At 52.1% G+C, this 24,526-nt stretch overlaps 1 protein-coding gene across 2 annotated transcripts in view; it reads right to left on the bottom strand.

Annotated features, from left to right (window-relative positions):
• Positions 1-24,526, bottom strand: part of DGKD (diacylglycerol kinase delta) — a 113,555-nt gene that overhangs the window by 9,173 nt on the left and 79,856 nt on the right. For both annotated transcript variants that reach the window (XM_032857525.1, XM_032857527.1), the window contains exons 10-27: positions 23,039-23,147; positions 19,742-19,881; positions 18,504-18,588; positions 17,233-17,327; positions 17,028-17,127; positions 16,678-16,951; positions 15,199-15,348; positions 14,203-14,331; positions 12,884-12,980; positions 10,332-10,442; positions 8,831-8,927; positions 8,479-8,586; positions 7,388-7,501; positions 6,187-6,321; positions 5,718-5,869; positions 3,719-3,830; positions 3,542-3,634; positions 2,228-2,347 (exon numbers count right to left, since the gene is read on the bottom strand). In XM_032857525.1, coding sequence (XP_032713416.1) covers positions 2,228-2,347; positions 3,542-3,634; positions 3,719-3,830; positions 5,718-5,869; positions 6,187-6,321; positions 7,388-7,501; positions 8,479-8,586; positions 8,831-8,927; positions 10,332-10,442; positions 12,884-12,980; positions 14,203-14,331; positions 15,199-15,348; positions 16,678-16,951; positions 17,028-17,127; positions 17,233-17,327; positions 18,504-18,588; positions 19,742-19,881; positions 23,039-23,147 — 2,221 coding nt within the window. The remainder of the gene's footprint in view (positions 1-2,227; positions 2,348-3,541; positions 3,635-3,718; positions 3,831-5,717; positions 5,870-6,186; positions 6,322-7,387; positions 7,502-8,478; positions 8,587-8,830; positions 8,928-10,331; positions 10,443-12,883; positions 12,981-14,202; positions 14,332-15,198; positions 15,349-16,677; positions 16,952-17,027; positions 17,128-17,232; positions 17,328-18,503; positions 18,589-19,741; positions 19,882-23,038; positions 23,148-24,526) is intronic.

Raw genomic sequence — 24,526 nt, 5'->3', positions numbered from 1 at the left:
TAGAATTACTGAGTGTCTTTACATAAAAACAAAACCTATATACACCCAATAACATATCCTCAAAACACAGAAAGCAAAAATAAAACCACAAACGTAATTTGAGATCTCCACATTCATGATCAGAGTAATTGATAGACCAAAAAGACAAAAATAAATCTTACAACTATAAAATCATCTTTTACCAATATAAAGTGATGTTTTAATCACATATTACATTTTTATATTAAAATTTACTTCAGTTTTTTGTTTCCTTAAAATTGTTTTAATCTTTCTGTGTCATAAGTTTTTACTGAGGATGGAGAGAGAAAACTGGACTCCTGTGATTGGTATATGGTTAGGTTTCCTTTTTAACACAATCTTATAATAATTTGCTTTTAAGAGGAGAAGCTGTATCATTTTGTTGTCTTACTTGTATGTTGTTACATTTTTACTAGTCCCTTCTTTTTTCTTTCTTTTTTTTTGTTTTGTTTTGTTCTGTTTCTCTTTAAATTCTAGTTAGTTAACATATCGTGCAACATTGGCTTCAGGAGTAGAATTTAGTGATTCATCACTTACTACATATAACACCCAGCGCTCACTACAACGAGTGCCCTCCTTCATTCCTATCACCCATCTAGCTCATTACCTGCCCACCTCCCTCCATCAACTCTCAGTTTGTTCTCTGTAGTTAAGAGTCTGTTACGGTTTGCCTACCTCTCTCTTTTTTTTTTTTTTTAAGTCGCTTATTTTCTTTTATAGTGTAGATTATGTTGTTTTTGGTTCTGAAAAACTGATTTGGAAAAACATAAATCTTTTCAATTCTACTAGAAACTACCTTTAACTTTGTTTTTGGTTTTTGTTTTTTAAGATTTTATTTATTTATTTGACAGAGAGAGAGCAAGAGAAAGACAGCAAGCACAAGCAGGGGGGATGGCAGGCATGGGAGAACCAGGCTTTCCACTGAGCAGGGAGCCTGATGTGGGGTTCGATCTCAGGACCCTGGGATCATAACCTGACCCAAAGGCAGCCGCTTAACCAACCAAGCCACCCAGGAGCCCCTACCTTTAAGTTTTTAAAGATATTACTAACTTTTCATTTCCCTAATTATCAAAGTCAAGAATCCTTTTTTTTAAACCTTCCACCTTAATGTGCCTTCATTCTGTCCATGTCTTCTTCCCAGCCTCCCCACCTACTGTCCACTTCACAGGCTTTTGTAACTTAATCTGGAAATCCTGAGCTATATTACTGCTATATCTATTAAATATTCTATATATTATTATTTTAGTAATTTTTTCTTAAATGAAAATTTTGTATTTACAGCTAATAATTTAACTAAGTTTGAGGAGCTCAGCCAGTCCTTTTAAACCAAAATATCCTCATACTTTAAGTTACTGAGTTTTGCTGTTTCACTGGAAGGCCTCAGAGTTAGTCTTCCATGCAAGGTTGCATTTGTTATCAAATGCCTACATTTTCAGGGAAGAACAGGATAGACTATTGTAGCCTTCCTCTCTACCTCACCTTACTACTACCAACAGGTTCTAACAAACAAAACTAGCAGTAGGGGTGCCAGATGTGTAATGTCTAACAGTTCTTTCTCTTGCAAGACTAGTATACTACCCTAGGAAGAACTTTTCTCCTGGCCCACTTCTGTTCTACCCCTGATAAAAAAGACAATCTGCAGTACACCTTTAACAAGATCTGCCCACAAAACTGATTATCCAACAAGCACCTCTCCTGGACTCTTCCTACCTGTTCACTGGCTGCAGGAGGCAAGCCAGGTGCAACATGCCCAGGGTTCTATCTATCCCGGTGATAGGGAGTAAGCATGCTGGAGTCTCTAAACACATGCAAAAGAAAAGTGTGACTGTCCCTGTCGACCAACTCTGTCCCTGTCGACAACAAACTCAAGAAGCTGCCATTTATCCAATGTGTCTTCACACCAGGGACAAACAGCGGGGCTAGCCTCAGCCCTCTATCTGAAGGCCAGCCCTGCCATTCTCTTTCTGACGGCGGTAGTGCCCAGTCATCAAGGATTGTGCTCAGTACTAACTCCCAACTCCTTCCTACCTGCCAGGCTTTCCATACCTCTAAGGCGTTTTAATAGAGAAGTCTTGAGAAGCCTTATCTGGGGCTGCAAGATGGACACCATCTTAACCTCAAAGCTACACAGATCACAGTAATTACAGGTACTGAAGGGAGAGCCACTGCACCCAGAGGCGCTCAAGCTGAAGGCCTGTGACCCACATACCTCTTCATCACCAGGCTCCATGGACTGGCACAGCCAGGGGGTGTCCGCCAGCTTCCTGAGCTGCTGGTCCATCTCTGTGAGAGCAGCTCCAAGCCGCTCTTTCTGAGGGGGGTCCAACTGCTGCTCCAAGCAGGAAGGAAAGACAGACAGAGCTGGTCAATAGCAGTGATGAGCTGGGGCCGCAGCAAAGCCCCCATGCAGGCATGTAGTCTGCTCCAAGGAAAGTGATGGTTCTCGGACAGTTCTTACAAGAATTCCTAAGGAAACTAAGTCAAACAGCACTGGCTAAGGGGCCAGATTCAGAACTTCCCCTTCTAAGAAGAATCGGGTCATGGAACTAAAACTCTCCTTTCATAAATACTGGAAAAAACCAAGCTTGTCTGAAAACTAAAATAGCAGCACTGACACTTGACCTACTTGGGTTTACCTTGGGAGCCCTATGTCAGAAAGAAAACAGGACCAGACCCGCACCAGAGTGCAGGAAGTGCTATGAGGCAGCGAAGGAGCAGCCGTCACACTCAGAAGAGCAGACTACTGTGAAATGAACAATAGAAGACACGGAAACTAGACTTTTGGGGTGGTTCTCCAGATGTGTGATCTTCAGCAAGTCACTCCACCTCCTGGACCTCCATGTACTCATCTTTTTATTTATTTTTTTTTAAAGATTTTATTTATTTATTTGAGAGAGAGACAGTGAGAGAGAGCATGACCGAGAAGATCAGAGGAAGAAGCAGACTCCCCATGGAGCTGGGAGCCCGATGCGGGACTCGATCCCGGGACTCCGGGATCATGACCTGAGCCGAAGGCAGTCGTCCAACCAACTGAGCCACCCAGGAGTCCCTGTACTCATCTTTTTAAACAAGAATGTTGGCTAGGCCATCCCTCGGGTCTTCCCTATTTTAGCTTCTGCAATTCAGTGAAACCCAACCTACATGCTTCCGCAGGGCTGACTCCTCAGCCAGGGTGGCAGGGCCAAGTGAGGAACGGCAACAGCACAGCATGTCTGAGAACAGAGTCTGCCTCCCTGGTCACAGGCAGACGGCTCCATGCCTGCAGATTTCTAAGGCAGAATTCTGCGTATAGCCACAAAGGTGGTTCTGTCCATAGGAGTCTAACATGCTAGAGATGATGTGGTTGAGCCATGGCCAGAGGGTTGGAGAACCAACCACATGGCCAGATCAGATGACCTCCAAGGCTCCTTCCCACACTGAGTCTATAATTCCTAAGGCCAGGAGCTCTAGGCTGAAACCTGCTGCCGCCTGCACAGTGGGCACTAGTGCATGCCCAGTGACGGGCCAGCCCCCCCGGGCTTACCAGGGCCACCCTCCCGGCCAGGAGCAGTGCTGTCTCCCTGCACAGGGCTTGAATGTTGTTCACCATCTCCAGGACAAAGCCGCAGTTCAGACCCTGAGAGGAACCAGAAGGACACCCATGTAGAAGGCCCACGAGCTACAGGACTCCAGAGGAGCAAAACCTGAGAAGCACAGGCACCTCTGTGGTTCTGGGCTTGCCATACACTCGGTCCATGGACTTGGAGCTGGCATTGACGGCGTGGGCAAGTTCTCGCTCCATGTCTTGATGGGACTGAGCGATCTCCCGGATACTAGAGAGAAAGAAACACAGCACTCATTAGACCAGATGAAGGGGCAGCCTATCATGTGACCTCGCTCAGACACAGGCCCGGTCCAGCCCAGAGGGCCAACACAGACACAGCCCAGCCAACAGGGAACAGAGCAGGTCTTAGAGGGGAAATGGGATACCAAACTCCAAGTTTCTCCAGAAAGTCAACCAGGTAGGAAAACACCCAAAATGAGACTCATACCCTGTAAAATGGCAAGCTGACAGGAAGCATGGTTTGCAGGCCTGTTGTGTGGAGACAGCTGATTGTTCCTTAAAGGAGACTTTGCCTCCCTGCTCTATAAATGAGGATGACAGGACCTTTCTCTATGAGGATGATCCTGGTTCAAGAGGCTGAGACTCCAGGACATGGCCCCAGGCAGCAGCCCCTGGCCTGAGGGACCCACACAAATAGGGGGCGGTGACAGGGTCAGACATAGCAAGAGCACCAGGGACAGAGGGAGCACACAAGTCAGGGAAGGAGGATGGGGAACCACTTGTCCTACCCTGGGGAAAACTAGGAGCAGCTGCCGGACTTTTTTTTTTTTTTTTTTTTTAAGATTTTACTTAATTATTTGTGAGAGGGAGCGAGATAGCGAGAGTGAGCACAGGCAGGCAGAATGGCAGGCAGAGACAGAGGGAGAAGCAGGCTTCCCCGCCAAGCAAGGAGCCCGATGTGGGACTCGATCCCAAGACACCAGGATCATGACCCGAGTCGAAGGCAGCCGCTTAACCAACTGAGCCACCCAGGCATCCCCAAGCTGCCGGACTTTAAACAAGGCAATGAGATGGCAAGTCCCCACCTGTGGGGCTGGCACAGACTCTGAGGGGACAAGAATGAGATAGAAGAAAAGCAGAAGCCTGTTATACAGCAAGGAACTAGAAAGAACGTAAGAAGGGAAGTCATCAAGCCGGGATACTGATCTGGTCACAGGGCAGGGGAGGCAAGAAGTAGTGCCGGCTACTTGAGACAGAGGACACAGCACAGGACATGCTTTCAAGGGTGGGTACCCAGAAGGAGGCATGGAACCAGAAGTGAACTACAGCAATCCCAAGAGAGCTACCAACCCACAGACCGAGAGCGTGATGCCGGGGGAAAGGGCAGAAGAACCGCCCAGAAGGGCACACAGAGCCTAGAGCCCACAGGGCGGCAGTGCTCCCGGCAAGGGGAGAGGAGGAGGAAGCCACAGAGCAGCACAGAGGCAAAGTCAAGGAGCACCGGGCCAGTGTGCAGCCTCAGGGGACGACCAGGGAAGGGAAATACAGTTGAAAACCAGAACCAGACAGCAGCCGAAGAGGGTCAAGGGATCTGGCAACTGAGAGGGCACAGGTCACAAGGCTGAACGACCCTTTCAGAGTGAGGCCCAACGGCAGCCGGCACCCAGGCAGGTGGGGAGAATGGACAGTGGCAGAGGGAGACCACCGTGCGGAAGGTCGTCCCCAGTGGCTCCAGGAGCCACTTCTCAAAAGCAGATTAAGAGAAGGAAATGCCTTTGGGTACTGGTGGTTTTTGTTTTTTTCCTAATAACTACAGGGTTTGTTTTTTGGTAACAAACCTGCTCTCTGGGATGAAGTAGAGGCAGTACAGGACTATTCTGAAGAACCTGAGACAGTGACAACACCAGTGGATTTTAAGCTTCCAGCTACATGAACTCCGAGCAATCTCTGCAACTCAGTGAGCAGAAACGAACCAAAGCCCAGGGCCCGCAGAAACCCCAGCTGGGCCCTGATGAAGGAGGCAGACTGGCACATGTGACCCAGAGGAGGGACGCCACGCCTGCACCCTAGCGGTGACCGTGCAGCCCCGAGGACGTCAAGGGCCCAGGGGCTCCAGCTGTAGGAGGCTGACCGCACAGGGAAGGCGAGGGCCCACCTGTGGATGAGGGCTCCCGCCGCCTGTCCGAACTGGTCCATCTGGGTGGCCTCTTCCTCCGACAGGATCTCCGGGTGCAGAGAGAACGACGGAGGGCGAGGAAGTTCACACTTCTGCTTGTCTTCCCAGGACTTAAGGGTGTTCTCAAATGCCTAGGGCACAGGACGCACCATCACACCATGCACTGCTCTCTCAAGAGGCAAGCAGGTGCCCAACAGCAAACACTGCTGGGATAGTCGCTGGACAACAGCCAGAAAAGGAGAGACAGAGTTTGGTTTCACACCGAGGAGGGGAAGTAGTCCTGGAAATTACACCCCTGTTCCCTTAAACTCTGTGTCTAACAAAAGTAAATTCCTAGGACAAAACACTAGAAACTCAGGCCTTCTTTGAGAAGGCGCACACGTGTGCCTGCAGGTGAGCCCTGGGACCAGTGTGTTCTCTCTGGTTTCCCACAGGTAGCCTTTCTTACCCTATCTCTGGTGAGTGTCTGTGCCCGGTTCTTGTGGATAATCCGAATATATCCTGGAGGCTGGATCCAGGCCTCTCCGTCCACCTGCACAGGCACGCCCTCGTCCCCCAGGATGGAAATCTTCACCGTGCGACACTGAACAAACACCACAGGCGTTACTCGTGCACCGTGTGGAACCAAGGAGCTAAGAGGCTGTATCCCAGCACTGCAGGAGCCTTCCTATCCCATGTGCCCCTGCACCCATTAGCTGATGTCTGGGGGGACACCACGCCCGCTGCCAACCACCGCTGCGGTCAGAGCATCCCCAGCCGGGGCACAGCTCATGAAGCCCCCGGGTCTGTCCCACCCCCGCCACCCCCTCACCCAGCACTGCATCTGAGACCGCAGTGAGGAGACCTCAGTGGTCAGGCACGAGCACCAGGCCCAGGGTGGGACTCACGCCCGGCAAGAGCCACAGGGCCCTGTGCACATGGCAAACACTCCCAGAACAGGGTAAAGCCCTCCCAACAAGTGGTTAATGACTCACTGTTTCTCTTTTCAACAAAAAATAATGCCCAAGAGTTAAAATCATAAAATTCAAACACCCTACCCTACATGGGGGCAGAATGAGGTCGGAAGGACTAGAAAGTCACTGCGTGGGGTTTGGGTGGGCTAGGTTATCAAACTCCCCACTTCCTTATGCATAAGAGCACTGCCCTCCCCTACCCATCACCAGAAAGAAGTACTAGGGGAGCCTCCTCCTATCTCCCCTCTCCAGCTGGGCCTTAGAGCAGCAGGAAGACCATGCTTTCTCCACTGCTCACTGCTTGGCCTCTGTTCCCAAACTCAGGATGTGGCTGCTGAAAGCCGCAGGCTCGGGCCGAGTTCGGTCAGGCCTTCTCATCTCATCCCACCTCAACAGATGGGGACAGAAGGTACAGTGCACCCACAGAGAAAGCCAGGGCAGAGAGCTCAAGCAGGATTCAGTAGGCCCCAATTCTGAAAGAGTGTCATTTAACTGTCAAATACAGCCGGTAAGGAAGGGCTCTGGGCCAGGAGGCAGGGCCGTGGGTGGTCCTGGAAAACCACCCATTCTTCTGGGCTCTGTGCAAGGAGAGCACTGAGGCAAGAGACTGGTTCTGGCCCAGGCCCTGTCTCTCCAAACATGTCCGGGCCAGACTGCCTCCCAGGTCCCTCCCACTTGCAAGACCATGGCTGGTACCTGGGCGATTCGGTGATGCTGCAGTTTAATGACACGAGAGACGGCCATCTGCATGCTGCCAAACACAGCAACCACCTCGAGGATCTTATCATCGAATGACGGAGCTGCAAAAGTCTGCAAGGACCAGTGTTAAGAGCGGACCTCTGCTCCGAACTTCCCCGCACACCCCTCTGTGCTCCCTCTCCAGGCCGCTGCTCTGGTTATAGGCAGGATACTACCAGGGGGTGGTGCGTCCTAACTGAGAGGCAGCTGTGGGGCAAATGCATTACTGAGGGGGTTTCTAGGACCAGCTGCTGGGAATCAAATCTCTGAGTTGCCACTGACTAGCAGCGTGACCTCAAGCAAGTCATTTAATTTCTCTTGTCCTCGGCCCCGTCATCTGTGAACCAGGGCTAACCCTGGTATGTTCTTATGAGGGCCGAGGTGACACATGACCAGTGCTTTCAACAGCTACCAGAGCATCTCCAGTGTGTAGTTCAGGTTCATGATTTCTGTTAGCTCTTATGTAGGAAGGAGACTACGCCCCTGATTAGAGGCCATTAGTGCCTCCCACAGGTCTTAGCATAGTTTCCCTGGATGGCACAGCCCTACATGGGCTCGAACCTGTCTGCATTCCACTCACTACACACCGTCAAGGGACCTTCTCCGAACCACATCCTATCCCACCAATGAGCCGTCACATACACTGTTTCAGCAACTCCCTAGAACAGCCTCCCCACTCCATATCTCCCCTCACCTGACCCAGCCAACCCTGTCTTCCTTCAGGTCTCAGTGTAGATGTCCCCTCCTCTGAGAAGCCTTCCTAGACTGCCCCAAATTGGAGTCAGGCCTGGCTTCTGCATCACACCTATACCCTGACCACATCTGTCCTGTTCGGCTTCTCTTCTCATGGACAGGGGTAGCTGTCTGTCTTGTTCTCCACTGTACCCCAACTGACAGCACAGGGGAAGAGATCCATCCATACCTCTGCACCACTAACAGAGCCCCCCTAAGAGGTGGAGTACTCCATCAAGGCCTGAAGTGGTGGATGCTCCTTGAAGGAATTACCCACACCCACCTGGGGCCACGCCACCCAGGACCCCAGTACGTACATCATCTTCCTTGGTGCCCCCCCAGAAGTTGGTCCCTCCGGCATAGCTGGGAATGTTGAGGACAGCAATCCCCTGGAGGCTAGGGAGTGGGATGGGTCGCCCATCACACTGTGCAGCAGAAATGCCGGAAAAAGGAAAAAAAGACACACGGCATCAACCTGGTCCTTCCTCACTAGCAATCCTCCCTGCCCCTACTCTTACCCCCGTGCTGGGCTGAGGAGGCCACGGCCACAGCTGAGCTCTCACTGAGGGACCAAAAGGGCAAAGGGAGCCCCCACCCAGGTTGGAGAAAGGCTAAGAGGAGACCAGACGGGCCCAAGCACCTGCAGCTGCAGGAGACCCTCCTGCTCACCTCTAGGAGGACCTTCTGCTCTAGGTTCTTATAGGTTCTGTGCAGCAACTCTTTGGTTCCAAGAACTCCGTACCACATCATGTTCTTGGTCCGACTCCTACAGGTGGAAAGCAAAGAATGGACAGGATTGCATATCTCTTTACACAGGGAGCTACAGTCGCTGCCTCGAGGTGCTGGTCACACGCTGGTCAGATGCAGCACAGACACCTCGAGGGGAGGAAGGACAGTTCCTCTTTATGTGTGAGATATGCATAAAGAAATACATCTGTTGATGGAAAATTCTGCTGAAAAATACTCCCAAAAAAGTAACTTACAGACATTACAGAACCTCACCAAAAAAAAAAAAAAACAACAACAACAACAAAACAAAACCAATGATTTTTTTTCTAGCTATGAAAGTATGCTTATCACAGAAAATTTGGGAAGTGCAGAAAAGCACAAAGCAGCAAATAATCTTCATAATCCCCACATCTGTATGTACTGATGATGACAAACTTCAGTGCACTTCCTCAGTCTTCTCAAGGTATTTGGCTTACAGGTGAAAGAGCCGGTCTACAGTCTCCTGACCAACTCTGTTCACTTGGCCCCGCAGCCTGTTGTCTTGAGGCAGGACTGACCCCAGCGGGGCACCTTCCCACCGACACAGGAACCCAGCCACTTCCCACTCCCCATGGTTGCTGGAACCCAGCCACTTCCCACTCCCGGGCTCTGTAAATCACGTGGCAGTCATCCCTTTGCACACACCTCTTTGCAAACATTTCCAGTTCCTTCTCTAGGATAGATTCCTAGAAATGGAATTCCTCTTAGACCTTTTCAAAGCTCTTGCTACAAACTTAGGGAGTATCCTATTAGGGTCCCACGGTTCTAAAACTGTATGATGCATGACTCTGTTCACTTATTTTACCCTGTTAAATTATGTGCACTGTAATGCCCTTTTCAGCTATTTTTTAACTAACTAGAACTTTTGAATGATTCGGGCTCACCACCCTCAATGAGCTGTAAAACAGAGATGTCCCTGGGGCCTCGGAGACAGTCTCCTCTACTTCACGAGCCCCAGAGCTCAAAGTTTTCCTGAATTCTTACGCTCGATTCTGTTTTCCGAGAAATCTGCAACTACACACGACTTGGGTGATCACCAGAGCAAGTCCTGAGGTGTATCCACCTGCCCCTTTATAGCATCACCGTGAACTTACAACTGTCCGGAGACTTGGACCCTCTGACTGACTCAGTCACTCACTTTCCCATGTGGAATTGCCCCACCACTCAAGCCCGAGGGGTGGAAACCTCCTCCAGGCCAGCCTCCTGGACTCTGACCTGGTTCCACCCACATCTCGTAAAAGCACCTCCATTTCAGACAACAAGGCACTCGGGCTTTACATACGCCTTCTGACTTTGCACTCTGCACACCCTCTATCTCGCTGACTCCAGAAGTCACCTCACTCCCAGGAGGGAGAAGCGAGGACGATGCAAAGGGCAGGTGTGCACACACGCCGCCGCCTACCTGCACTTCTCCGGGTGCTCATCACGCTTGTTGTTGAAGTCCAGGGAGATCTTCGCATCCAGGCCAATGCCAAAGTAATTGTTCATGACGCACTTCTCTGTGTAATACTCTCTGCAATGGGGGTTTCCGACCAGTGAGAACCATCCCAGGTCACTTGGCAGCTTCCCGACCTGCAACCACTTCTCCCTGAGGGCGAAACTCAGGCCCTGCTCTTCAGGAGCAGCTGTACTGATCTAGAACTCTCAGGCCACCCAACCTACCCGTTTAGAACATAGGACTCGGTGATTCTTAACCTCCTCGATGAAGTCATCATCACTACCATCCATTTTAGGACATCTCATCAACCCAGAAGCAAGCTGCCCTCCTCCTCCATCAGCCCCCAAACCCTCCCCAGCCCTGGCAAGCACAAATCTGCTTTCTGTCTCCAGGCTGTGCCTACTCTGCAAGTTTCACAGAAGTAGAAGCCACAGTGCATAGCCCTCTGCATCTGGCTCCTTTCACGAAGCATAACATTTTCAGGGCTCAACCGTGCTCAGGGCCTCATCCCTCCCGATGGCTGGCCAGCACTCTGCTGGGGATGCGTGAGCACCAATACACACACTGGTGTGGACGCGGTCTCCCTCCTCCCATGTGTGGCCCTGGGAGTGGCACTCTGGGTCACGCAGAAACAGGGCTTTGGAGTACTGCTAGACTGTTTCCCAGAGCGGCCACGCCATCTCACGCCCCCAGCAGCAGTGTGAAGCCATATAGTCCCACGGCTTCAACTGTGGGTCTCAGAACATGCCTCAAACATCCCTATGCCCAATCGAAGCCATCTCCAAATGTGAAAACGTCTATCCCAGCACCCATGGCAACACCTCCCTTCTCTGTGTCTGCCACTGACAAGACTCAATTCACTCCAGCTTCCCAGCCTCCATCCTCCCCCTGCAATCGTCATGACTGCAGGGGTCACAAAAGGGCTCCATGGACCCTCCTCTCCTTCCAGGGCAGCACAGAGCCTCCACACGGAGAAAACAGCAAGGAGAAAAGTACACGCCTGGCACGCCTGTTGGCTGTTCCCCCACAAACTCCCCAGGGAATACCGCCTGGGGGGTCAGAACACCATCACGTTTAAGGTTCACAGGTGTCTGAAGTCTGCTTTGAGAAGCAATCACCCCACGATGTGTTTTTATGACACATCTAATCCAATTGCCTGACAGCTTAGTGAGAGCAAAGCTCAGGACAGAACTGTTTTCTGAGCAAAAGACCACATGACATGCTGACCAGTATTTATAGGTCCTAGGAAAAGAGAGGGATCCGATTCAGAAAAACAGCATGGGGACAAGGGAAGGAGAATGGAGAAACTGGGCACGGGGACCTGGGAAGTGGGAGGCAGCCAGGCCTAGGAAGCCACTGCAGGCAAAGGCAGAATGACAAGTCTGGGGGCCCCTGAGCCAGGCCCTGACGTGCCACCCCACATGGAGGGAGGAGAGCGCCCTATCTCTCCAGGTGAGACTCGCTCTACATGAAGAGAGCAAGAGGAAAAGACACAGACGCCTAAGCTGCCAGATATGGCACTTCAGTGATCTCAGGCGAAGGAACAAATGAAGCCTCTAGCTTTGGAGGCCATGTGGGTACTGCTCGTGGAAGGCTGGGCTCTGGCCTTACTGAGGAAAGGTGTTGGGGAGGGTGAGGACCAGAGCAGGATGGCGGGGTGAGGGGCAGGCACACAGCAGTGTCAGGTCTGGGACGAGGCCAGCATCAGGCAGCAGGTGTCTGAACCAAGGCCGCTCTGCACACGTCTGGCTCCGCTCTCCTGAAGCCCCCGAGCCAGTGCAAAGCTTCACATTCCTGTTGCCCTTCACCACACCAGACACATGTGGCCAGTAACATTCAACCCACTGCCACCAGCCACACCGCCCAGACCTTGCTATCAGCCAGCAAAAGGGAAAACTTAGAAAACCAGGTTTTCAAATACGTGTGTCTCCAGACACAAGAACCGGCCTCCATACACACAAGAACCGCCGCATCAGAGTCCTCAGTGCCTGAGCAGCAGGGCAGAGGACACAGCACCAGCCCACAGGGCGGCCCTAGAGCCTTCCTCCCTGCAATCCCAAACCCAGGACAGTATCTCCTAGATTTGGCCCCAGAACCTAGGCCCCTGCAGCACCAACAGGGGAGAGCGGGGAAAGGAAGGGTGTCAGGACAAGGCGCCAATGCAGGGCCAGCTGGGGGGCTGGGGAACAAATAAAGAACAAGGGCCAAGTCAGCTCCCAGCAGAAGCTTCTGAACCTGCTGAAACCTCAGACCCCGGGGGATGTGCCGGAACAACTGAGGCAGGACCCGTGCGGGAAGCTGGGATGAGCCAGGATAGGCTACACCCGTCACAGGAAGTTTCCAACCAGACACTTAGCAGAGGCATCACAATTTCCGAGTTTTCCTTATCAGCTAACGAAGCTGGAAAAGGATCACCTAGTCAACTGTACATGAATTCCTGCAGCCAATTCCAAATCTGTTTTCTGCGCTCCAACATTCCTTTAACAACATGCTCTCCTGGTCTACCCCATACTCACAGGTTTTCTGGTTCCGAGTTAAAGGGATCAGCATTAATTAATAAGCGACTGATGACAGAACCTCCAGGCAAGGAACCAGACATCCCAGCCCGCACATCTGTAAGGAGGAAACGGGAAGAGAGTAAGTCAGGATTCACTGAATTAAGAGAAGCTCACGTCTTCCAGACTAAGAAACACATATTCTTCAAAACATTACTGCAATTAAATTATTTCTAAAGGACGTATAAACAGATCCAAATTTTGACAATTAAGTATTTCAGATCAAAAATCACCATTATAAATCGCTATTCACAGAGCAAAAACAAACTCACCGGGTGGCAGAAACCACCACCTGGAGACACGGTAAAGAAGAGTTTACAAAGCTCTCATTACACGTGAGAAGCTCCCCCGAAATAATCTCTCAGTAAAAGTAACCCTAAACGTTGAATCGTACAGCAGGGAACACCCCAAGTGACCAGAACCCCCAAGGAACCTGCTCCAATTTACAAATTTTAACTTATAAACATTAAGGCAGAAACGAAGCTCTGATTTTAGACATCCTGCCAATTAACCCCTTCTGGTGACAATTATGCCTCTGATGAACCAAATATATCTTGTTAGCCTCATCTCCCATGGACTTCTGGAATTTTCTCTCTGTTCAGTTGAGATTCATCTAGAAATTACCAAATCACTTTATGGGAGCAGATGGTGTAGCGTGCACTCTGCCGGGCCCAGGAGGCCTCAGGAAGTTGGTCAGGGGCCTCTTATTGGCAACCTCAACCCCCTGTGCTACTCCTTCCTTCTGCAGACACAGAGTACAGCCACAGTCCCTCTGGAGGGAAGATTACCTCGACCCTAACCTAGGCAAAATGAAAGCAGAGCCAGAGACATACTCCCCTGGTGGCCAGTAGTGCCTTCTACAATCATGCTAGAAATGACAGGATGACTCGACTGGCTCCCCATCACACCCTACCCAGTCCTCCCTTTTCACTCAGGATAACTCCTAGTCATCCCTGAGGACACAGCTCAAGGATCACCCCCTTGATGACATCTTCCCAAGGCCTCAGGCAGCGATTTCGGTGCTGGCTGTCCTTTATGATAAGTAAAGGGACTGTACACGCCATGACATAACTCTGAAACCCAATCTCTGTTTCCCACAGACCTATATATAAACTCTTGAAGGACAAGGCCCTGGTCCCATAGGACAAGGACCTGGTCTCATTCATTCCCAGACTCAGCGCCAGGCAAAGCGACAGGCCTTGACCTTGCCAGGGGGCAGGTTAGCGCCCCACCTGCACCGGCCCACAGACACACGCAGCCAGCCTGCAGGGGACACTCACTCGAGAACAGGATCTTGGTGTTCAGGGCTGGCAGGCCATCCCGGTTTCCTGACTGGGGAGGAAGAGAGGCAGAACTGCCCAGTGACAAACTTCCTTTGCTTATCAGCTTCTCACATGGGGATTTGGACACTACAAAAACAGAGCAGAAAGCCATAAAACCATCCAAAATAGAACATCACTGAAGCACTGGGAGAAGTCATTAGAGAAACGACTGTCATAAGGGCTGGGGGGAGTGGGAAGGTCATCAGCCCCTGGTCAGCCCCTGGCAGAGTGTATAAGACAAATCAAGCGGCCCAGGAGAGAAGAGGGGAAATGGGAAGAGGCCCAAGAGGTAAGTGGGTCTGGGTGCCATCTGGAGGGTGACAGAGGTGCTGCCAAGACTGGGATGGGAAGGCCCGGCTGACTCCGGGTCACAGTCTGGGTTGTGGGCGTCCGTGCATGGGCAGTGTGGAGCTCAGAGCAGTAACGGTCACTGAGTAAAATGCTTAGGCAGACACCTCCCAGCAGGTGTACAGGCTCCGAGGGAGGGGGCTACACATAGTGCAGAAAGCAGTACCTCTCCACAGCAACAGCCTGGGCTGCGGGGCTGCTCTGGGAGAAATAAGGGTCCCCTGGCAGACACCCCACAGAGCTAGGAGGTACCCTGGCCAGAATGCCAGGCAGCCTGGCCTGGAGTAACTTGCACAGGCACACAGTGTCTGGCTGGCTGCAGCCAGGGGTGCCTGCCCTGGGTTGGAACCTCTGGTGCACCAAGAGGACCCACAGGCCTAAGCCTGGGTCTGGGGTGTATGGGCAGGTTCTGAGGAAAGCACACTCCTTCCGATGGGGGTCCTGCTGGACCCTCCCCAGACAAGGGAGGTGGTGCATGGAAACAGGCTGTGTGTTCATGACTTTACAGTGCCAAGTGGCTAAAGCAATTATGAGAAGGCACCTAAAACTTCCCAACTGTGGCAGGGGCCCAACCACAGCAATGGGGTCACCAGGACTGACTGGTACCTTTGCGGAGGCTCCTGCCCTTTGCAACCCCGCAGCTCTCGGTGGGACACACTCTGTCATCTGACTTCAGGTCTTTTTTCTCCTCTGACTCAGAGAGACCCAAAGCAAACCCCTCCTGTTCCTGGGTCTGGGCGTTCTGCTCGTCAACAGCTGTGCAAGAAAAGAACACCCGCAGTTGAGCACGCGACGGCAGAGCACATGGACGGCGCAGGGCAGCAGAGCTCCTGCGCAACACGGGCTCCCCTCCTCGCCTCCATGAGCTCTCTTCAGACGTCCTCTCAGCTCACAGCCCAAAGCAGCCACCCTGTCCCCACTGTTCTCCCAGACCTGCAAGAACGCCAGGCACTGGGCATCCGCGTGGCCAGGCTGGGAAAAATGGGAGAGCCAAGAGGCTGGAAGATGTAGAGAAGGCGAGCAGAATGAGGGCACACTGGGCCTCCACCAACCGTCAGCCAGGAGCAGGGCTGGTGCAACACACAGCAGTGGGAGTGGGGAGGGCGTCACAACCCATGCTTCTCATTGAAGGACAAGGAGGACAGTCTGCTGGGAAGGGGCTGGGGTGAATGGGAGTGCGGTGAAATGGTTTCTGAGGGTTTCTGAGCACACTGACTGAGGACAACACAGTGCAAGGGAGCCTGGACGCAAGAAGTCCACAGGTCACCCTGCACCTGCAGTGTTCCCTTCAAAGCTTAGAAACCAAGTCTAGAAAAAGGGAGCAACGAGCTGGCACAGTCTTTAATCCAACATGGTCTGCCTACCCACTGTCCCCAGGCTCATCATGGAGAGTCAGCAGCCTGGCCACCAGGTCCCAAGTACCTGGGACACAGCGGCTGACCCAGCCTGAGACCCCTCAGAGCCCCCCACAGCTCTGACCACCTCGCACTAACCTGGCCTCCCACTCCTCGACACAGCAGTGCCCTGTGCCAGCCCCTCTCTCCAGACCTCAGCTGATAGCCTCACCCACCACCCAGGGCCAGGCCCACCTCTCCCAGGCCTCCCCCCTTGCCTTAGGGCCTCCTCAGAGCTCCTCCGCTCCAAGTGTGAGGCTCTTCTCAGAACACTCCCCACCCCAGGGGCAGCCCCACCTCCCCTTGGAGAGGCTCCCTCCACATCTGCTGCTACTGCCTGCTTCTGCCAAGCTGCACCCAAGGGCCCGCAATTAGCGCAGGCCAGGCCCCTTCTAGGGACAGGTCCCCAAGGACCTGTTTACATCTTCCCCTGCTGGAGGCACCGTCCTGCTCTGCCCTCTACTTTCTGCTCCCTCTGGTCCTTCCATCAGATACAAGTGTGGTGAGGATAGAGAATGCTCCCCAGCATGCTCTCGGATATGTGGTGCTGCCACCACACAGGCTGCGAGTTACCTTGGGGGGTCTGGCTGTGACCTACATGGTGGATTCCTGCTTGTCACCCTGTCTGGGGGAAAACAGAGTGCCCAGTGCTTACTGAAGAAAGCTACTTCATCATTAAGAGACCCACTACCTTTTTCCGTGTGTTCTATGATCTGACGGATGGCTTTCTTCAGACTGTTGGCTCTGAGCATGAGCTGTTCCCGAGGACGGAATATCTGCGGCCGGGCAGGGCATGCCGACCCCACCGAGCGGTCCCCTGTGGAGCCACAGCCGCTGCCCGCCCCATCTCCATCTTCCACCTCCTCCGCAATGGTGGGGGGCGGGGTGGGCAGGGAGGAAGAGGCCTGGGACTCATCATCCAGGGTCTTGAGGAGAGAGTCCAGCTTCTCTTTCAGGACAGAGCACTGGCGGAAAACAAACGGAATGGGGCGGAGTGCTTCTCTGTCCCACACCCTCCTGCCCAGGGGCACAGGGACAAACCTTCTTGGCCATGACCTCTGACTCCTCCGAGCTCTCGGTGGTCTTCTCGTAGGCCTTTCCCACCCGAGCCACGAAGTCCTTCACCGTCTCACAGAGCACTCTGTGGGAGGAAACGTGGAAAGACACTTCCAGGGCAAGTTCTGCCTGGGAACCGGGCGCCCTGCGAGGTTGATCCCTGGCTCCCCCGAGGCTGCCGGGCACTCACTTAGCTGAGGAGATCACCACCGAGTGCTGGTCGGACGTCAGGATTTTAGAAAGATGGGCCGCGACCGAGTCTTCATAGAAGAGAATTTGTTGCACCTACAGTTACCCCAAGACAGGGAGGCATGACCGGAAGCTCACAGCACACTCACCCTCGTCCCCGGCTAGCCTGGGGCATCTGCTTCCTTCACGCGCCAACCTGAGATTTGCCAGTGCGGCTGAAAGATTTCAAAGCTTCCTCAAGCTGGGAACAGACAGATTTTAACAAAAAAGACCACGTGGAGCCAAAGCGCAGAGAGCTTGCGCCACTTCAGTCTGACTACACATCCCCAGCCCGCGCTGGGAGTTGCAGTCTTCAATCCTGGGGCCTCACGGCAGCGAGGCGGACAGGCAAGCCCCCTTAACTGAGGCTCCGTTCCCAGTGGACAACGCATTTCTCTTTCTGGTCAGGACTTGGCCCTGGCCCCTCTCCTCTCAGTGTAAAGGACCCCGTCACCACTCCCCTCCGCCTGCTAACGGGGGTTACCATGTGACAAACCTTTGAGGCTCAAGCCCAGGGCCAGCCAGACAGTCACTATTTCAGACTTTGCAGTCTGTGTTCTTCCTCAAAACGTACAAGCCATTCTTTGCTCGTCGGCCAGGTCCGAGCAGGCATGGGCAGACTGGAGCTGGGGGGTCGTCGTTCGCTGACCGCTGCCCTAGCCCACTGTCCTTGACCCTCCCGATGGAAAGACAGCCCCTGGCAGAGCATTCCCTCCACTCAGCCAGCAGCCACCTGCCCTGGGGGAGGAGCACGGCCATGTGCCCAGGGCTGCACCGGTCTGGGCAAAATCTAGGCCCTGAGGGAACCATTAAGTCCCACAAAATGAAGAGAAGAGCTGAACCCTGAACTAGCATAGGCTGACCACAAGGGCAGCAAGACGAAGGGGGTCTAGAGAAGGTGGGTCCCGAGAGGGAGCCTGGGGCCTGGTGGGGACGACGGCCGCACAGGAGCAGTCTCGGGAATGTACGCTGTGAGAGCAGGAAGTTCTAAGTCGTCACAAGGGACCCCAAATGCTGGAGTAACCCCAGGAAGCCCCCCAGATGACCCCAAAGCCCACAAGGTAGTCGGAATTCACTCAGCTCCAGTGCCACCTGGGGCTGAGCCCACACCTCTGCGGGTCTAACCTCGGGCTGGACGTTTAAAGAGAGGCTCATCACCGGAGGGCGGGGGACGAGGCCTGAACTGGTGAGTGGGCCGGTAAGATGGTGCCCGGTGGGGGTGACAGCAAATACCTCAGAGCCCTCACTGAAGTCTTCGGTGCCCATGGAAGAGGAGGCCTGCCGCGGGAGTTTGGTCTCATAAGCCATGACACTCCACCTGCACACAGGGAGGCAGCCGTCAGCAGGTCAGCCCAGCCCCTGGGAAGCTAACACTCTGACTTTATCTGGAAGCCCTTTCTCTCCACTCTGCGGCCCATAACTGAGAACAAGCGTCACAACCAGTAAGGCATACAGCCCTCCTGAAGGAGGGGAAAGGGATCCCAGGAAGGAACACCTGCTTCTGTGAGAGAAGGGCTCCCCTTCTGCAGAATGCTAAACCTCCCCAACAACCCCCCCGACCCGGCCAGCAGCCAGCTCCCCAGGTGTGAGTATTTCACAGGCTCCAAAGGCACAGACACTGCCCTTAAAGAGAGAAGACACAGCAGGGGCAGCCAGAGTGTGCTCAAAATCACACTGCCAATCGCAACTGCAGGATCCTTCCCAAGACCATGAAGCGTTTTCAGGGAGACCAATTTCCCACAGGCATGTGCTTAGTGGGATTTCCTACTTCTAGCTCAGAACTAAAAGTAGCTCACTCAAAAAGGATGCCAAAGTATTTTTAAATTTACCCAGGACAATTACCCAGAACTCAGATTGTTCTGGGAACAGAACGTGGAGAAACGAGACTGCTCTGCCTTGTGATAAGGCTGACTGCTCACAGTGTCCGCAGGGGGCAGAGCCACCCTCTCCAACACCCCAAGGCCTCCCCGTACCCGAGCACACGGGCCCGGTTCCTCACCTATTCTGGTTGCTTTTACCTTCTGCATAATCTGATGAAAAGTTAGAAACTACCAGAATAAAAGAATTCCTAATCAGGTGTAATTTTTTTTTCAACAAACTCTAGCTGAATTTACCAAATGAATTAACTCTCCATCTCTCAACACCCCCGCAAGGTAGCTGGGATTTTCTTCTTTTCCTAACAAGGAATCTAAGACACAGCAAGACTGAGTAAAATACTCAAGTTCATGCAACTCTCAGTGACAGGGCAGGGATTTACATCCCAGATCTGATTCTTTCTTGTTTCTTACCAAAGTGTAATTCTCGTCCAGTGTTCATATCAGCTTCAGGTGCAAACACTGATTCAATCATTCTCATTCAGGTCCAATTTCTACAAACGGGTGCATAGGACCTACGTTCTCCAGGGAGTCCAGACTGAGCACACCTGGTCAAGGTGACCTGCCTTGTGTGGCACAAGAACGCCCACCACTCACCGGTCCAGCATCTTGGTGCTGGCTCTTTCCAGCTTTTCCAAGATCTGCGGGAGCTGGGTGTCGTCGTCACAGGCTGAGCCCCAGCCTAACACTCGAGCCAGGTCGTTCCCTGTGCCAAGGGGCAACACTCCCAGCTGACACTGGCAGGACACAGGGGGAAGACACAGCATTAAACACCCTCATTACCTACACAGGCAGCTCAGTTCAGTGAGATTCTCCTCTAAGATGGGTGGGCTCCCATAATCTAGGCAGAGCCCACAGGAGACCACCGAGGGTCTTCTAAGCTGAGAGATTACAAAACCATCTGAGCCCTCTCCCATACCCATTTCTCATCTTGACACTTAATCCTCTACGATCTCTCTGATACAAATTTTCGAAACTCCTTTACTTCCCATTTTCACGGCTCTGGCCACAATCCTGTCCCTTTCTCTATAGAGAATCATTCTCTGAGCTCCCTCACTACCTTTCTATCCACTACATCTTACTCACTAATGCCAGGATCAGCTTCCAAAAACATCACTAGTGTCATTTCACTCCTGGCTTCTAAGTCCTATCAAAAACAGGGACCAGCATAAAAGAAATGAAATCTTGCCATTTGCGATGGCGTGGATGGAACTAGAGGGTATTATGCTTAGCAAAATAAGTCAATCAGAGAAAGACAATTAACATATGATCTCCCTGATATGAGAAAATGGAGATGCAATGTGGGGGGTTTGGGAGGTAGAAAAAGAACAAAAGAAACAAGATGGGATTGGGAGGGAGACAAACCATAAGAGACTCTTAATGTCACAAAACAAACTGAGGGTGGCCGGGGGGAGGGGGGAGGGAGAGGGTGGTGGGGTTATGGACATTGGGGAGGGTATGTGCTATGGTGAGTGCTGTGAAGTGTGTAAACCTGGCGATTCACAAACCTGTACCCCTGGGGCTAAAAATACATTATATGTTTCTTAAAAAAAAAAAAAAAAAAAAAAAAAAAAAAAACCAGGAGCCAGGACATTAACAGTCTAGTCACCAAACCTGAGCACGCCCCTGCATTCGGCCTCCAGCCTTCCACCTGACCCTCCCCAGAGTGACAGTGTGCACTGCTCAGGTCTGGCCCTCCAGCTGGAACTCTCACCGGGCCAGTTGGGGCTCAGAGAGCTCCCTATATGCTGGATGCCCAAGAACTCAGCCTTCAGCTCCACATGCAGCGTGTGGAAGCACAGTTGGTCCTCTGCAAGGACGAGGAGGCCCAGCACACCATGCAGGGAGTACCTGGTGCCAGAGCCTTAAAGAAAAGGAGCAGGCTTCACACTGAAGACACAGTGGTGTTCCGGATGGAGAGGTGACCCACCTGCCCCATCAGGAGTGAGGAAGTTAGAGAAACAGAGATGAAGGAGCCACACCAGGAGCTCCAATAAACTGTGTTAAGTCTGAACTTTATCCGAAAGCCAAGGAGCCACCAAAGAACGCTCAGTTAGAATGAATGAGAGTGAGTGTGCAAAACTGCCCGTGGGGAAGGCCCTGAATGAGGAGCAGCCAGACAGAGGCCTAGATGGACAGAGGCCCGGGGTAGGTGAAATGTACTCGGCAGCACACAGGAGATGGCCTAGACACTGGAGTGTAATGCCAGTGATTAACTACAACATGAGGGAGGGTGAGGGAAGAATCCAGAACGACTGTCAGATTTCTGGCTTAGATGTCTGGTGGACAGTATTTTCAGACTCCAGGGAAAGAAATGCAGGCTGGGTAGGGCTGAGCAGTAGGCTCTGTGCTGAAAATGCCAGGCCTGAGGCACTCTGAGGCAGGGAAGCAGGCCAGAGAGCAGCCAGGAAAAAGAGAAACAGAGAAAGGGTGAGGGTGGGATCTCAGGGAAGCCAGGCAACTGGGGGAATGACCAGGACCAAGTGCCACAGAGAAGCCAAAGATGGATGCTCAGTGAACTCAGCCGAATGGATGTAAACAGATGACTGGCCTCCCTGGCTTCCTGACTCCTGATAATGAATTTTGTAAATAATCCTGGACCCAAGTGTACTAGTCCACCTTCACCACTAGGGGGCAGTATGTGCCTGAGCGGAGCAGTCCACCTGCCCAGGCCGGGTTCAGATGGGCCACCTCTCGGCATCATCCCCAGGCCCAGGGCTCACCACAGACAACAGAAAGTCCACCCACCTACTAAGACCAGCAACACTAAGAGGAGACAAGGCTACATCTCTGAAAAACATGCCCAAGTCAGGTCGAAGATTTGAAAAACCTATGTTGAAAGCAAATGACAAACTAGGAAAAATAGGACCAACGAGAAATTTATATTCCTAATACAACAATAATTCTTAGAAATCAAATGTTTTAAAAAGGTAAATATCATAACAGAAAACTAGGCAAAAAACATGAACACCTGATTCATCTAAAAATTCATAGTTAACCGAGATGTTTGACTTCATCAGTATTGAAGAAATAAAAATCAAGCCTACCTTTTCTGTCTACTTAGGTAAAACTAAGAAGATAAGCAACAGACAGTGAAGGGGAAGGGACAGCTTTTGCAGCATCAGGAAGGGAAACTGGCGCAGCCCCGAAGGAGAGCAACCTCAGCCTGCAAAGAGCAGGGAGGCAAGACAACCTGGGCCACACGGCTCCGCCAATGGAAAACCATCACAAGGCTATTTACTGATGAGCGGCACAAGGCAAAACACAGTAACAGGACCATGGGTAATGTGAATCTGTTTAAATTAAAACAGCATCATATCTTACACTATATATACATGTCGACAGAAGGTCTGAAAGAGAGTCACTGAAATGTTAGTGGCAGTGGTTAATGCTGAGGGGTGGGGAATGAGGATGATGGAGCAAAGTGGAAAATCAATGAACATTTTTTTTGTTTTCCAAACAGGAAAATCTATTTTTAATTTAATAGCAATGAAAACAAAACAAAACAAAACAAAAAGAAACAAAAAAAAAAACAAAGAAAGACATTAAGTCCAGTGAACCCTGTGACCTAACCTTCTCGTCTACTTCTGCTCTCTCCCCGCGAGCAGCAGATTCTACCACTACCCAACAGAAGCCAGTGGGGCACCGTGGGATGGCAGTCCCACCCAACTTGCTCCTGCCTGGGACCTCCAAGGACTGGAATTTCTTTCGTAGCTCCCTTCACTTCTAACTGTGATGTTCCCATTCCTACAGCACAGCTCCTGAGCCTTGTGATGCCATCAGGCTGCCCGCTCTTCCCTCTGAGACCCTCGCCACACCCTGCCAAGGGGACAAGGAGCATCACGGAACCAGAGGATCACTCTCCCCTGGCTGGGCCCCTACATGGCCACGTACCTGTTTATGAAGATTGAGGCTGTCGATTTCAGAGAGAACCCAGCCAACACTGCCATCCCCACCACAAACCAGAATCCGGAATGTATCAAACTTCTGGAATAAGCGTAAGCTGCAGAGAAAAGAGAATGTCAAAGAAATGAGGTCCATTCTAAAGGACAAGTGATGGTCAGCAAGTCCGGAGCCAAAAGGCCCCATTTGCACTCCTTTCGGCTGACCTGTGTCCCCACTGTGAATAGGCCTCTGGGAGCCAGAGCCCAGGTGTGCTCAGGCTCAGCCCACTGGGCTACCCACCCATGCCTCTATGCCCACTCCCATAGCTCAGGAGCCCTAGGCTACTACTGCCCCTCCCTCCCAGGTGTGAGATCCATCAAGTTCCCCTCAAATCTGTCTCCATCTCCCTCCTGTGCTCCTCTTGGGCACCTGCTATAGGCAATGTCCCTTCAGAACACCACAGCCTTCTGCTCATTCCTGACCCTCCTCCTGACAGGCCTTCTTCGGGTTTTGGCTTCAGGGACCACACAGATACCAATGACCCTGAATGATGTCCTCCAGGCCTTCCTGAAGGAAAACACTTCACCCGTCTACAAGAACATGTCACTCCATATTCTACAGGCACCTCCTCGACCTAAGCTTCCTTCCTCAGAGAATGGCAGCCTCCTCCCTACCTCACATCTCCTTCGGGACCCCTCTAATTCATGCCACCAGCATGACCTTCCCAAAAGTCTTGCTGAGTGTCTAGCTTTATTATCATTATTTTTTAAAAGATTTTATTTATTAGACAGAGATGACAAGCAGACAGAGAGAGAGGGAAGCAGGCTCCCTGCTGAGCAGAGCCCGACTCGGGGCTCGATCCCAGGACCCTGGGATCATGACCTGAGCCGAAGGCAGAGGCTTTAACCCACTGAGCCACCCAGGCGCCCCTAGCTTTATTATTTTAAATAGGCTTCATACCCAGCAGGGAGCCCAACATGGAGCCTGAACTCACGACCCTGAGATCAAGACCTGAGTTGAGATCAAGAGTTTGATGCTTAACTGAATGAGCTCCCCAGGCACCCTGTCTAGCTTTAGAAGCTGCCACTTGAGGGCTCCTGGGTGGCTCAGTGGGTTAAAGCCTCTGCCTCCGGATCAGGTCATGATCCCAGGGTCCTGGGATCCAGCCCCTCATTGGGCTCTCTGCTCAGCAAGGAGCCTGCTTTCTCCTCTCTCTCTCTCTCTCTCTCTGCCTGCCTCTCTGCCTACTTATAACCTCTGTCTGTCAAATAAATAAATAAAATCTAAAAAAAAAAAAAAGCTGCCACTTGTTTCCAGTGAATGTTCAAACCTCTCAGCCCGGAGCTGCCTGCTACCTGTCCCAGCTCCACAGCTCTCCCAGCCACCCCACCGTGTCCTCACCTCTCTGCACACGAGCGCCCTCTGCCTACCAGGCTGCCCGCCTCCCTCTGTGCCACTGGAACACTAACTCTTCTCCAGTGCCAGCTCAGCAGAGAG

The sequence above is a fragment of the Lontra canadensis genome, unplaced genomic scaffold (genome assembly GCF_010015895.1).
Source record: "Lontra canadensis isolate GAN:19392208 unplaced genomic scaffold, GSC_riverotter_1.0 scaffold13, whole genome shotgun sequence".
NCBI classification, from domain to species: domain Eukaryota; kingdom Metazoa; phylum Chordata; class Mammalia; order Carnivora; family Mustelidae; genus Lontra; species Lontra canadensis.
The sequence above is the reverse complement of the archived record's forward strand: the minus strand, read 5'-3'. Positions and strand labels throughout refer to the sequence as shown.